Source organism: Camelus dromedarius, chromosome 36 (genome assembly GCF_036321535.1).
Source record: "Camelus dromedarius isolate mCamDro1 chromosome 36, mCamDro1.pat, whole genome shotgun sequence".
NCBI classification, from domain to species: Eukaryota; Metazoa; Chordata; class Mammalia; order Artiodactyla; family Camelidae; genus Camelus; species Camelus dromedarius.
In genome coordinates this window covers 7,642,281-7,656,673 of record NC_087471.1, presented here as the reverse complement: position 1 = coordinate 7,656,673, position 14,393 = coordinate 7,642,281, and the positions used below count along the sequence as shown (strand labels likewise).

General features: G+C 44.9%; 1 protein-coding gene across 1 annotated transcript in view; it reads left to right on the top strand.

Annotated features, from left to right (window-relative positions):
• EBF2 (EBF transcription factor 2) overlaps positions 1-5,183 on the top strand; it is a 182,225-nt gene extending 177,042 nt beyond the window's left edge. The window contains exon 16 of the mRNA XM_010995718.3: positions 4,558-5,183. Coding sequence (XP_010994020.1) covers positions 4,558-4,589 — 32 coding nt within the window. The 3' untranslated portion in view covers positions 4,590-5,183. The remainder of the gene's footprint in view (positions 1-4,557) is intronic.
• The last annotated feature ends 9,210 nt before the right edge of the window (positions 5,184-14,393 follow it).

Here is a 14,393-nt window from a genome sequence, read left to right as displayed (position 1 = left end):
CATCTCACTGTGAGCGGGAGGCAGCTGATGGCAAAGGAGCAAATTGCAAACTGCTGAACGCTAGGGATGCTGGCGGCCCACGTTGCTTTTCGGCTGCTCCTCGCGTCTTGACGTGGAAACATTCCCGACAGGCGGTGTTGGATAAAACCAAAAAGGGCAGAAGTTTGGTTACCTCCTCGAGGATCAAAGCCTCTGAGGTCAGCAGAGCCTTGGATGGGCTGGGCTATCCCTGGGACGGTGTCTGCCCAGTGGCTTTATTTATTTTACTTTATTATTATTATTTTTTTTAGTGGAGGTGCTGGGGATTGAACCCAGGAACTCGTGCCTGCTAAGCACACGCTCTACCACTGAGCTGTCGCCCTCCCCACAGCCCAGCGGCTTTCTGATCACACACGGGTTCCCCGGTCCTTTGGGGACACCCGTGAGGGTGTATTCGCCAGCTGTGGCTCAGCACGGCTCTGGGAGGCGCAGGTCAAGTTCCTGACACATCCTACCATTAGAGCGATCGTACCTCCCCAAAGTCAAGTGATGTGACACACAAACTGTGAAATGAGAGCAGGAAACCCCGCCCTCAGAAGAGTCCCTGAGAATTCTTCTGCTTCTAACGAGACAGTGCAGCTGGGTCTACATGCCCCGCAGCCTGGGAGTAGCTGGAAACATCTGTATGTTTGAAGGAAAAAAAAATACATATATATTTTGATTTTCATCCAGATATCTAGTCCAGAGAGAAAAAGGCTCAGCCTGTAGCTGAGTGTCTCTACCTGCCCCAGTGCTCATCCAAGACCAGCGGTTTCTAGCCTGTCGTTAGGGGCTCTGCTCAGAACTTTTCCCACACTGGCTTCACCTCCCGCCTGGGGAAGGAACACAGTTGCTAAATTTCTGCTGCTTCTTCCCCCTGCTCCACGACCCCTTCAGTGACAGTGATGACGTCTCCCCTTTCCAGGTTCCATGGTTTTCGTCCTGTCCCTTAAACCTGGCGGGGGCACAGGTCTCACTGGGGAAGCGCAGGGTGGGAGGCCCGGGAAAGACGGAGGGCGAGGGCAGGTGCAGGAGGGAGGCAGGAGGGGTGCGGCCCTCCCCTCACTCCAGGCAACTCTTGCCAATATTTTCAGCTTCACTTGCAGGGAAAAAAGTGGAGCCTGATGGGCCCTGGGCACCCCGCCCCTGCCGCCTCCCTTCTGTGTGCGCCGAGTTGGGGAAGTTGAGCTGGTTGTCTCGGATCTCCTGGGTCTGTTCCATCCAGGGAGGACCCCACCCACCCACCCCAACGTGGGGCCTGCCCGGCTCTCAGCCTCAGGGAGGCCAGAACATGGTGTTTCCACTGGCTGCCCTGGCCCGGAATCTCCAGGCTCCTGTGGTGTCACCGGTCAGGGTGGAGTTGTCCCAAAGAGCTGGAAGGGTCTGTGTGGTCACAGTGAGGTCTCCTTGACGGGGCAGCAGCAGCTGAAACAGCCAGAAGCCCCTCGCCCTGCCCCAGGGTCCTCAGCCACGCGGGCTGCTGTCCCCACAGGTGACAGAGCCTGAGTGCACATTCTTGGCTGTGTCTGTAGGCGTGACGATTTAGGCCTGGGCTCTCGTTCACGTCTACAGAGTCACCCGCGCCTCTTTGGGATCCTACAGCTCCCTCCAAATTTCCTTGGTGGTTTGACCCTTAAAAAGAAGAGGGTGGGGGGAGAAGGTGGAGGAGAAGCACTTAAATGAGGAGCTAGAGACTAAAACACTTACAAAGAACTGTGAACGTATCACGTAGAGTGTGGACAAGTCAAGGGGGTCTGTGGAGGACCTCCAGGAGCACCAGTCATGGGAAGAACGCTGGCTGGACTGCGGCAGACGTGGCGGGATTTCAAGCTCAGCTCCTGGCAGGCTGGGAACGTCCGTGTGGGTCGTTGTCACCTGACAGCCTTGGCTTCCTCGTCTGTTACACTGGAAAGCTGCTCGCTCTCTGCAAAGCGTGTTGTCAGGTCGCTTGTACAAAGAACTAGGAAAGGTGGAGGCGTTCCGCACAGCCCGGCAGAGAGAGGCTGGACCTGACAGCGGATGCCCTGCGGAGCCTTCACTCCTGTTCTTCCTCCTGCCGGACCAGGTGGCCAGAAGCTCAGGGCCCACGTTACCAGGTCCCCCCGACAGCGAGAGAGCCCAGCTGCCCCTGAACGCACGCCCTGCAGTCACAGAATGAAGGGATCCTGGGGTCGTGGGGACTGACAGGCAGGAAGCTCCATCTCTCTGGGGACAGCGGGAGAGTGAGAATGGTCTGAGCCGTAGGGCGATCACAGGCTGGGGCGGGGAGGGGCCCTTCCCTCCCGGTGCTGGCAGGTGAGAGGGTCTGAACACTCTGCAGGGGGGCGGCGCAACCAACACCCTCCGAGGTTTGCTCGCCGTTACTGGACACCCCGTGCAAGAGGCTGAACTGAGTGCATTACCCCAACCATCTTGTTCTAGCCTCACATGGGACCCGAAGGGGAAGGTCATACCGTTAACACCGCTTTTAGATAAGGAGCTTGCCCAAGGCCACCCAGCCAGGGACTGATGACTAGAACTCAGACATTCTGACCCCAGTGCCTGTGCCCTGACAGCCTGCTGTCTCTCCGGGGACAGGAACAGTGCAGGTCCTCTCTTCACCCCTCACCCATACCTACCTCCCACCTGGACCCAGCAGGGAGGATTACAGTCCCACGAAATGCCAAAGGTTGAAAAGAAATTGGACAAAGCGCCCCAGTAGAAATGCTTCCCCTTTTCTCCAGCTAACTTCTGCCTTCTGTCTGGTGCCTGTGGTCTCTCCCAGCAAAAAGTCTGGGTCACCACAGAGCAGAGCCCAGCCCACCCAGGGCCCCGTGTGAGACCAGGGAGAAGGGAAATCTCTTAAATCTTCAGGCCCGCAGCGGTCGTGTTCCTTGAGAGGCTCTGCCCTTTTAATAAGCTCCTCTGACAACTCTCTGAGGACCCAGGAAAAGGAAAGGGCTGATGAGTTTAAAATGTAATAGACAAGTTCAAGTTGAAACCCTGAGCCGGAATCCTACTGCCAGAAAGCGATCCGTGCGGGGTCCACCTTCCTTCCCGCCTCCTACCTCATTTATCAGGCATTTACTGTTGATGAGTATAGATTGTCGAGATAATATTATGCACTATGTGCCAGATTCATTTTCCAGCTCCCTCCAGGAAGAAGGAAAAAAAAGATAGAATAAAATAAAAAACCTCCCACACTCTGGGATAATTACCAGAGTTGCTCTATCTCCAAATCATCAGGGAGTGTCCAGAATTGAACTGCCTTTATTGAAAAGTTACATCGATTCAATATATAGTAATACAGGCAAAAATAATTAAGGCTTTGCTAGCTGTGTAAGACCTTAATCCAGATCTCACAAACATTCAATAAAGGCAAGTGCGGGCAGGGAAATAGACGGTTGACAATTTTGCCAGAAACGAGAAGCTGGCGTGAGGGAGGAGGGGTGGGGTGGGGGAGGGAGGAGAGGGAGAGAGGGAGGAAGAGGGTGTTGGAAGAAGCAGGAAGAATTTTGGCCATTTGCTTACAAACTTAGTGAGTGCTACTCACAAAAATGCTTCTATGATATTTGATAAGCCCTAGATGAGGCTTAATTTAAAAAAAAAAAAGGATCAAATTCTAGACATGGTGTGAAGTTTTGACACAAGATGATTCAGCTGGTCTCCAAGAATGTGAAAATCCGATGGATTCGTCACCTGAAAGCCAAGAACAGAGAGGCGCATTTTGCTGTGTGATGTCCCCACATTGGGCCATTGCAGCTTTATTTCCCGTGTCAAGGGGAAGTCGCGGGCCTGATGCCCCCCAGACAGGCATCTTCTGTATCCTCTTGACTAGACAGGTCGGGAATCCATCCATCCACTGCACTTGGACCGGGGGTGAAGAGTGGAGATTGGGGTGACTCCCGAATTAGGAACGGAACTGTCTTCTGTTCCAGTGGGTCAGGATTCATTAGTGAACGAACATCACACATCAGCAGCGAGCCCCAAAGGAAGATGAGCCAGTGAAGCAAAAACAAACAAACAAACAAACAAAAACAAAGCAAAACAAAAAAAAAAAAACAAGCCTCATCCAATTTCAGCTAGAATGGATGGAAACTGAGGGTGGATAGAAAGTCCGATCTGTTATGAATGATGCCCTAGTAAGTAACTCCATGGGCTTGGCACCTGGAATTTATTTTCCTCTTCCGACTCAGTGATGTGAAACCTTATAATCTAGAAATTATTTTAGTCTCATAATGAAAAACATATCACACGTATATGACAATTTAGTTTCCATGTTTACTGTGTCGTGTATGCCACCCGTGAAGATAAAACAAAACCAAACCTAATTCTTGGCCTCCCAAGCAAAACGTCAGCGGGCTTCGTTGATGTCTCGGTGATTCGGTAAGGCTTGGGCGCCTCTAACTGGCTGTCTGCTAGACCAGACCTGAGAAGATGGGTTCTCATGCTGGCGGGGGGCGCCGTGGCCCTGGGTTGTACCAGCCTGTCAAGCCCATCCCCTCGACTTTAATATAGACAGTCTCTGGGTCTCATTCCTGTACCATTCTTTCCTTGCAGCCATGACCGGACTTGTGGTGCCCCCGATGTAAAGAAGAGAAAGAACAGCTCTCTTAAAAATAGCACAAAACTACTTATTCTGATGGACCAATAATGGAGGCAGCACAAGGAGCTCTTTGGGGAGAGTCGTGTCCCCAAATGAACATGATGGACAGATTTGGGTTTGCAAGCAGCTGCCTCTTACCTGGTCTCACATTTCTCATGTAGCTCCAGTGGCTACACAAACTGACCCTCTCGGGAGCAAGGACAAACAATGTCATTGACGTAGTCAGTGCTAAGAGCAGAAATGCAATTCTTTGTTATGAACACTATGAGAACCACCTTCCTATGTTTGTAAAATATTTAAGAAAAAAAAATTGGCAAACAATTCATGCTTAATATTTTGGATACTATTTGTTTTTCTTTGTAGGAAAAAAAAAGTTGAAAGTTTCTATTTTCTATGAAGCCTTTCAGATACCAATTTAGTTTATGCAGAAAAAAAAAAATTGACCAAACAGGGTACCAGCATGGAAGACTTTCTTAAAACGAAACCTGAATTGAATGATGAAATGTTGTTGTATGTGTGTTTGCTTATAGTTTAATCTCTTTAAAAAACACAAAAAAACCACAAAAAACAAAAAAAAAGGGAAAAATTTTAAAATGTTTTACAATTATTTAAATAAATAAACGTGTAACTTATTGTAAGTAGAGGTAGAAATTAAGACCTTTTCAGAGGAGAGAGGCGTTTCTCTTCCTGATGTAAAATGAAAGTCATGCAAACATGTAGTAACAAGTTTAAAGGTGTGTGATTATTACTGCAGTTACTAGACTCTTACCCCCATCCCACAGCCCCCTTTTTTTCCATCATTTTATTGACCCACAGGCAAGAACATGTACCTTACATAGGACAACGTGATGCAGAAACAAAGATCCAAGTCCAGGCACGTACATGGATACCGAATTCCAGCAGTCCATCTCCAGCTCCGTCTGCTTTCTAGATAGTCTACGTGTCCCTTTAGATATTCACTTTTTGTGAATATATATATATATTTTTTAATTTATATTAGCTTTCAACATTCTCCCCTGAGCAGTGCAGAGAATTCCCATGGTTTAGTGTGTCCCTGGCTTTCCATCCCAGGGAAACAAGGGTCTCACCTTAAAGAGAGCCAAAGCCACAGGACTTTCCCAACCGAAGGGCCCCTTTGGACTTCTTCCTTGTCAGAGCCACATGCTCCCTCGTCTTTGGTTACCTGACACAGCACAGAGGATTGAGCCCCACAGAACTTCAGAAACACGATCTGGAGAAGGTGACTCTGTTTCTTGGACTCTTCAGTGGCAATCATAGAATGTCCACATCCTTTCTTCTCTCTGCAGAGTTTCCCTCGGCATTCAACTCCTGTGACAAAAAATCTGTATCCAACTTGACATTGTTTCCAGGCAAGGATGTGACAAGGTGTGGAAGAGGCGTGTTAAAAGCCCCAAATCTCTCTTTTGATGTTTGAAGAAATGGAAACCTTGATGCCTGGGGGGTCAGAGGGCAGGGGCACCCGTTTCCAGGCAGTGCAGGTCCCCATGCCTGCGATGGGCCCTTGTGAGCCCTGGGACTGGCTCTTCAGGGGAGAACCTTGGCAGGAACTGCTCACAGGGGCTGTCTTGAGAGCCTGTGCGACCCTGGCGCTGTCCCAGACTTACCTGGATTGCCAACAAGGTTGTCACTTTTTTCCAGGCTAGGGTTCTCCTCGTTGCCTCACTGGCACCACAGCATAGACCATACACAGACTTCAGTTCGGGGTTCTCGGTTGGGGTTCTCATTAGAAACTGATGCAACTCTCCTGGAAAAAAATCATTAGTGCATCTGAACCAGTTTTAGACGACTTCATGAATTCTGCCTGCCTTCCGTTTGCCCACACGTAGTCAACCCCCAATGATCTTATCTGCCTTGATTCTATTCCAGAACTACCCCAAATATTTTTTTTCTACGCACATGATAATCCAAGGGTTTGGAAACCTGGCATGCTTCTGATTACTGCTAACAGTCCCCCATAGTCAGGCCCTAAAGCACCGAAATACAGGGAAACATACAAGAGCATGTTCCCCAGTAGAAAATCTGATGGGAGAGGAAGAGTGTGTGGATGACAAACATCACCATTCGAAAGCGAAGGCAGAACAAAAGTAAGCATGTTTAAACCTGGATTTGAGCCAATCCAACATAAGGAATTTTTTTTTTTTAAGTAGCATCGCTTTTAGAATCTGTGAATTTTGCTCTTGCATGAAGATGAGCGCGGTACTGACTTCCACATGATTGTAGAATTTCTTGGTAGCTTTACACCGAAAAATGTGTGTCACTAAATACCACACACCCTTGCCCGTTCAGCTAGAGCCCTGGCAGCGACAGATCTATTTGCGTGTACAAATGTGTGTAAGGAGTATTTTTAGTATACTAATAAATGAAAAACAAAGCTACTCCATCCTCTTTAGTCATTGCTGTTAAATCATACTGGTCCCAGGGTTTTGGGTTTTTTTTTTTTTTTTGTGCCATTTGGACTGTGAGTATTTCTATAGGTAACTACAAATTCTCTCCTATCTCTGTAAGAGGAGCTGTGTTAAGATTTTTTTCATTGAAAGGGACATTTTTTGTTACAGCATTGTACTTTCCCCCAGTTTTTTCTTTGCACATTTCAAGATGCATGGTTTAAAAAACATTACCCTCTCCACCTTTTGTACAGTAAGTTCTCATTCTCAAACTGTATAGTTTCATTGTATCGTTTTTGCTTTGTCAGTTATATACAGTCTAAAGTTGCTATGCACAGAGCTTTTTGTAAAGACAGCTTTTTTGTTTACTGTTTTTAACGGTCTTACTTATGAAAGAATATCTTGTTTGTAAAATGAATATGTCTACTTCAGTTTTAAACTTTAAATTATCCTAACAAAAAATAAAATTTTTGTACTGTAAAAAAAATCATTTGGGTGTTGCCCTTTTTTTTTTGAAGCGGACAAAATTTAGTTTGGGATTTATTCTCACGTTTGGGTTGAGGCAATCTTACTATGGGTTTTGCTTACTTGGAGGGTGTTCTGAGGTCTGACTTGGAGGAGAGCATATGCATGGCTTTAGGTCATTTTTCTGTATGTATTTATTTATGTTTCCCTCTAGTCCAATCCCTCCATAAAAACTCAATGATCCTACTTTCCTACTTTCCATGTTGGACTTCAGCGGTATGGGGTTCTTGGGGCAGGTGGAACATCTCCTTAGATTTGAAACTGCAAAACTGGACGATGTCATGGTTGATCTGATGGACACTGGGTGAAGAATCAGGCTGGAACCAGACATGACGCCTGTTTTTAAATCACAGGAAGAGAGCACGACGCATGCCTCTGGGAGGAAATGATTCACAGAAAATAGCTCATACAGGAAGCTTTCATTCAATAAAACAAAAAAATCATGTTTAGACACCTCTTTTTGAGAATATTCATCTTTGAGATGAGTTTTTCCTGGATCTGCTATTGGCCGGAAGTTTGAGCAGAGGGTCTCGGACCATGCGCCAGGCCAGAAGGAATTCTTATTTCAGAGATGTGTGGGACTCCGTGTGTGTGTGTGTGTGTGTGTACATGAGTACACATGAGAGTAGCGGCAGGGGGTGGGGGAGCTTCTTTGAGCTTTTGCTTCCTCCTGGGCAAAATACACCAGCATTTGTGCAATTGCTCACAGTGCACAATGCTCTTCCTCACCAACTGGCTGCTGCTTACACATCTGGCTTGTTCGGATAATTGCCTTATCAGTCTTGCCTACTCTGCTTCGTGTCTCTGCCAAACGGGGTCCAGAGATATGCCTACAATTAGATTATATGTTTGTTCCCATTGTTTCAACAAGAGACTGTTGGCTTTGACCCTTAGGCCAGCCACACTTTATCCCATCAGCTTTGTCTCACGTTAGCATCCTCCTTTCTCAGTCTCTACCCGATTGTGCTTGATTTTCACTGCTACTGCCATCCCTCCCTCATTAGCTGTGCTTCAGGGTAAGCAATTTTCCCAGTTTCGTCAAAGATGAAATTCATGCCTTTCTTTCTCATTTCCCGTTTTCTTTTGAGTGATTCTGAGTAGGAACTGATGGAAAAGGTTTTATGATAGCATTTTAATCTGGTGTCTTCATAGTGTCTGCCTTGCATCGTGGTAATTCACGAAGAAGAGCTCGCTGCACGGTGCTCTGAGCTCCTTCATTCCAACACCAGTCTACCTTTGACCTTGCAGATTACCCTTGACAACCAGCTCTGTGACCTAGCTCATTCTTCACTTTCTCCATTGGACTCTGCCAAATACAAATAATAAGATACAGGTAATTCCCCCAAACCACTCCTAAAGTGATTGTCCAGCTTAAATTTGTTACAGTGAATAAAACACAAGAAGCGACCCATGGCCTGACTCTTGGAAATACGATGAAATGGCACATAAACTGTCACACCATCAGTGTTTTTGGTTATTCTGCTAAAGCTGATCTCACTTAAAACAATAAAATTCTTTTCCATAAATTAAATGGCTAGAAGACAGTATTGATAGAATATAAATGGCTGGAATTCGGAGATCTTGATTCAAATTTAAATTCTACCGTCCTTAACTATATAATCTTGAATAAATCACTACATTAAGCCTTATTCTTCTCAAACGCAAAACAAGAATATAGTCTGTATGTCTATATGTATATGCATATACATATATACACATGTATATCATGTGTATATTACACACACACATATATAGATAAATTTGTTATTACCCTTGTTTTGCATTTGAGAGGACAAGTCTCAAAGCAGTGATTTATTCAAGATCACATGACTAAGGACATACAAACCTGAGGATCTGTATGTCTAAAGATATGTATTGTTGTTACTATGATTAAAGGAAAACATGTAAGTACATTAAAGAATGTAAGCTCCATGAGTGTTCAGTTTTTCTTTTGCTCTGTTTGCGACTCTATTCCCGGCACCTAGAAGAGCACTTGGCACTGAGCAGGTGCTCGATGAGGAATTAACAACTGAATGAATACGTAAAATATCTACAGGTGACAGAGGCTCAGGGAATTCCAACACACCAGCCTCCAGCCTGGGCGTGGGCTTCCGAGTCCCGCAGTCCCAGGTTGGCATGCCGGCTCCCCCACCTGCCAGTCCCAGGATGGAACTCGTACGGAAACTCGGCGCTCTCCGGTTCATCACCTTTGAAAGAGCGAAACCATGCCTGGTCCTGCCCTGGCATCGGTTAGTGCCGTCCTCTCGCTTGGTCCCAGCTGCTTTTCAGACAGGAGCTAAGAAGAGCAGCAGTCGGAGCACAGGGCTCACTCCGAGTCTGTTTTGGGGACAAAAGAGTGAATAGCAATGGGATCACTATTTGGCATGGAAACCCTTGGAGCCAACAGTAAAAATCAGGGTAGAACCCCAGGCCCCATGCCCGGGAAATAGCTCCCCGGCACTCCGCATCCTTGGGAGGGGTACACCCAAGAGAAGCCACAGTCCCTGTTCTTTTTAAGCGATAATAAAAAAGAGTAAAGGATTTGTGTCCCAATCGCCAGTCTTATGTTTTCTTCCATTTAAAGTTCGAAAGGATTTTTTTTTTATCAGGGACCAGAACATCTGGTGTGTCATGAATCTGACTTTTGAGGACAAAGCAAGCATTGTTTTCAATTCCAGATTTTTGCAAGTCCAAGAGTTTGAACCCACGAAAAATTGCTTTTAAGACAGGAATGAGACCAGAATGATCTCGAATACCAAATCCAAATATTTACCATTTCTGAACTGAGCAAGAGCCGAATAGCTGCCCAGAGCCTCAAAGCGCCTCAAAGACTGTGGCTACTTACATCTGAAATACAATAGTCATCAAATATGAATAACACTTGTTGTGAACAACAATTACGGTAACGGCTCATACGTGAAAATGCTGCACATCCATTCTAGGCACCGTGAGCAGCAGAAAGGGTGGGCGCACTGGAAATTAGCAGACCTGAGTTCAAACCCCACCTCCACCCTTTGCTATCACTATCGGAAAATTATTTTTAGGAGGTACAACTTCTCCCTCTGTTGACACGAGGATAAGGGGACCTTTGCGCCAAGATTCTTTTCCTACCAAGGTCGTTGTGAGGTATAAACAAAACAACGAACACGAAAGTGGCAGACGCAGTAAGCGTTCAGCTCTATACATTTTTGTTTTTCTTCTTAGCCTCGGATAAAAATTAACATGTGTTTATCTGGAGAACCACCATCACGCTTTCCTCACCTCGCCTCCCTGGCGGCACTGAAAGAGGAATTATTAATTAGTCAGTGTTTGGGAAACACTTAGAAGATACAAGTGCTGGGTGTGGAACAGCACCATTTACATCACAATACATGAGCTGGCTGCTCCTTCAAGTGGGTCTACTTACAACATAACAGTCCTAATAGATGTGTTCCCGACATTCGAAAATCAATGTGGGAGTTTTTGGAAAAAGACCTGTGTCTGCCTGCTGTGCGAGAGCCAACTCTGTGCAGTTGGCAGGCACTTCTGGAGATGCGATATTATAGATAATCCCCTAATAGCTGGGGTGATGAGACACCAATGAAAAGAGGTCAAAAGTTTATTTAACTGAAATCCACAAAGCACCCTCTGTTCCCTTTAGTGACAACTTTTACCAATGAGAAGGACATCTCATCCATTTTGGTTTCACATTTTTCTTTGCCCCTGCAGATCGGGGAATACAGGAATGGAAAAAGGAACTCAGTTGTGCTTGGATAGAAGCAGTATTCCTCACGCTACGATTTCGAAATCCCGGAGGAGGAGTATGATGCCCTGCGGGAAAAGTGGGGAGCTGCAAGTCTCTGACACCAGCCTCTAATATTTGGTTCTCATCTGGCTTCCGGTCACAAGGAAAGATTTCAGCTAAACAGCATCACCCATCACTTGAAATTAATGCCGTGACTCTTCCATTTATTGAGTTCATGATTTTGGTTGTTTTTACTTTATGAATTATGTTTACTTAAAACAGCATCTCTGAATTTAATCTTAAGTCTTACTTTAACATCGATCTCAAATTTTAGCTCTGTGCAAATCTGAATACAACTATCATATAAATAATTTCAGAGATGCTGTGATCTTTTAAAGATTTTTTTTCTAAATACGTTATTTGAATTTGAGAAGCACTGGACTATGGCAATGAGAAATGGGAGGAAAAGGCTTAGTAAACTACAAATTGGGTCATCATTCCTTGAATAATCAAAACTTGGCTGAATGTTAATTCCTGTGTTCTGTAATTCAGCATCCATAAGAGACATCTCCCTGTATTAGTCCCGTATTTCATTTTTGCCTCTGAATTATGTTCATATCCACAAATCCCAGCCAAGGACCTATTGAATAATTGTCCCCACATGTAACATTTTCCTGGTGATGTTTTCCTTTCCTTGGTTCTATGAAATATAGAAATGTGTTTCTAATTATTAGCAGAACCACCTGGTAACTGCACTGTATCATCTCAATCATATGACTCATTTAGCATATAGTGTGGTAGCACTTAGAGTCATCTTTGACGCCATCCAAGAAAAATTAGTTACTGAAATGACCTCACATAGCACAGGCTCACCTATAACCAAAGTGATCGCATTTTATAAGCCAAAATCCAGAACTCATGACTTGACAAGGACATATGCATCTAAAACTGGGTTGTCCTAGAAAATCCAGGATGTACAGAGTTCTAAAGCATAAGCCACAACAAGCTTCCTGCCTTCAGGACCTTCACAAAGTGGTTCCTCATCCTGACAAAGTCTGGTCCTGTGCATAGGATGCTGTGTCAGGCTCTTTAAAGAATACAGAGAAGGCAATGTCTAACACAGGCGGCTGGGCTGCCTGGGAGGGCTTAGAATCAGAAAACCTCTTCAAATCTCAGTGTGTCCTATTTACAACAGCCAAGATATAGAAACAACCTACATGTCCACAACAGATGTCTAGATAAAGAAATTGTGGTGTATTTATACAGTGGAATACTACTCAGCCATAAAAAAGAATAAAATAATGAATATCATTTGCTACAACATGGATTGACCTGGAGATCATCATTCAAAGTGAAGTAAGCCAGAAAGAGAAAGAAAAATACCATATGGTATCATTTATATGTGAAATCTAAAAAAAAGGCACAAATGAACTTATGTACAAAACAGAAACAGACTCACAGACATAGAAAACAAACTTATGGTTACCAGGGAGGAAGAGGGGGTGGGAAGGGATAAATTTGGAGTTCAAGATTTGCAGATACTGACTACTATGTATAAGATAGATAAACAACAAGTTTCTACTGTATCGCACAGGGAACTATATTCAATATCTTGTAGTGACCCATAATGAAAAAGAATATGAAAATGAATCTATGTACGTGTATGTACAACTGAAACATTATGCTGTCCACCACACGGCATACCCTCGACAATGTGGATGGGCCGCAAGCAATCAGCGGAAAGACCATAAGGGCAAAACCAGGTTTTCAGGAAGAGAAATTCAGTCTTAAGACTGTCACATCGACTTCTGCCTGTCTCCAGCCTACTGGCCTGCCCTAAGAATTTCAAACTGCCAGACCCTAATTGCCTGAACCAATTCCTTAAAACAAATCTCTCTTGCTCTCTCTCTCTATATACATTGTGTTTCTCTGGAGAACCCTGACTAATATTGCACTTTATTATGATTATTTTTAATAGTATTGATTTTTAAATCATTTTTATTTATTTATTTTTCCTTGGGGGAGGGTAATTAGGTTTATTTATTTATTTATTTTTAAGGGAGGTGCAAGGGATTGAACCCAGGACCTTGTGCATGCTAAGCACGCACTCTACCCTCCCCCCAATACTGCACTTTAAAACCAGTCGTGGTGGGGAGGGTGTAGCTCAGTGGTAGAGCTTGCACTTAGCATGCACAAGGTCCTGGGTTCAATCCCCAGCACCTCCATTAAAAATAATACTAATAAAAATAAATAAATAAATAAACAAACAAACCTAATTCCACCCCCCAAAAAAAGTTTAAAAAAGAGAAAAAACTGAATTTTATGGTATGCAAATTGTATCTCAATTATTTTTCTTTTAAAACTACAATCTTTTATGATTCCCAGTTTATAAAGTTCTAGAAGCTTCAAACTCACCTAACAGTGACTGAAAACGTATCAGCAGTTGCCGGCATCTTGGGAAGATTACTACAGTAGCATGAGGTAAATTAACACAACATTATAAATCAACTATACTTCAATTTAAAGAAAAGTGGGGGGCACGAGGGAACCCCCGGCCAATATACACAAGGGCCGCAGAAATACGAAATATACTGTCAGAAGACCCAGATTCACATTCGAGTTACTTTGTTCACATGCATTTTGATGGTAGAAAAATTACTTGGTTTTTCTGGGCACATCTTCTCATCTGTAAAATGGGCCCAAACAACTAGCTCTTGGGATTGTTGAAAGGACTGAATGAGATGATACGAGAATACGTGTGAAAGTGGTTAGTAAACTGGGAGGCAAGTACCAGTCTGCAGGGGATGCGTTGGTGAAATGATGCTCCACATTTCCCCAAGGACCTCACCACCCCCGAAGAGGCAGCTTCGTGGACGATCCGTGAGGTTGGAGAGCGTGACCACAGGCCGCGGGAGCTGGCCTGGCAGGCCCAGCTCTGTGGAGGAAAGGTCTCACAGAGGAGATGCTCTGAGCACTGCTTCTATTTTTAAGAACCAGGGGCCTGTTTGAATCCATCAAAAGCCATTAGGATTCAGATCCTTTTAATTTTTCACTTTAAGAAATCAGTACAAGGTTCTATACCTAGCCTCTAATACTGCCCCCCAGCCCGAAATCAATTCTTGCTATCCACATTTTC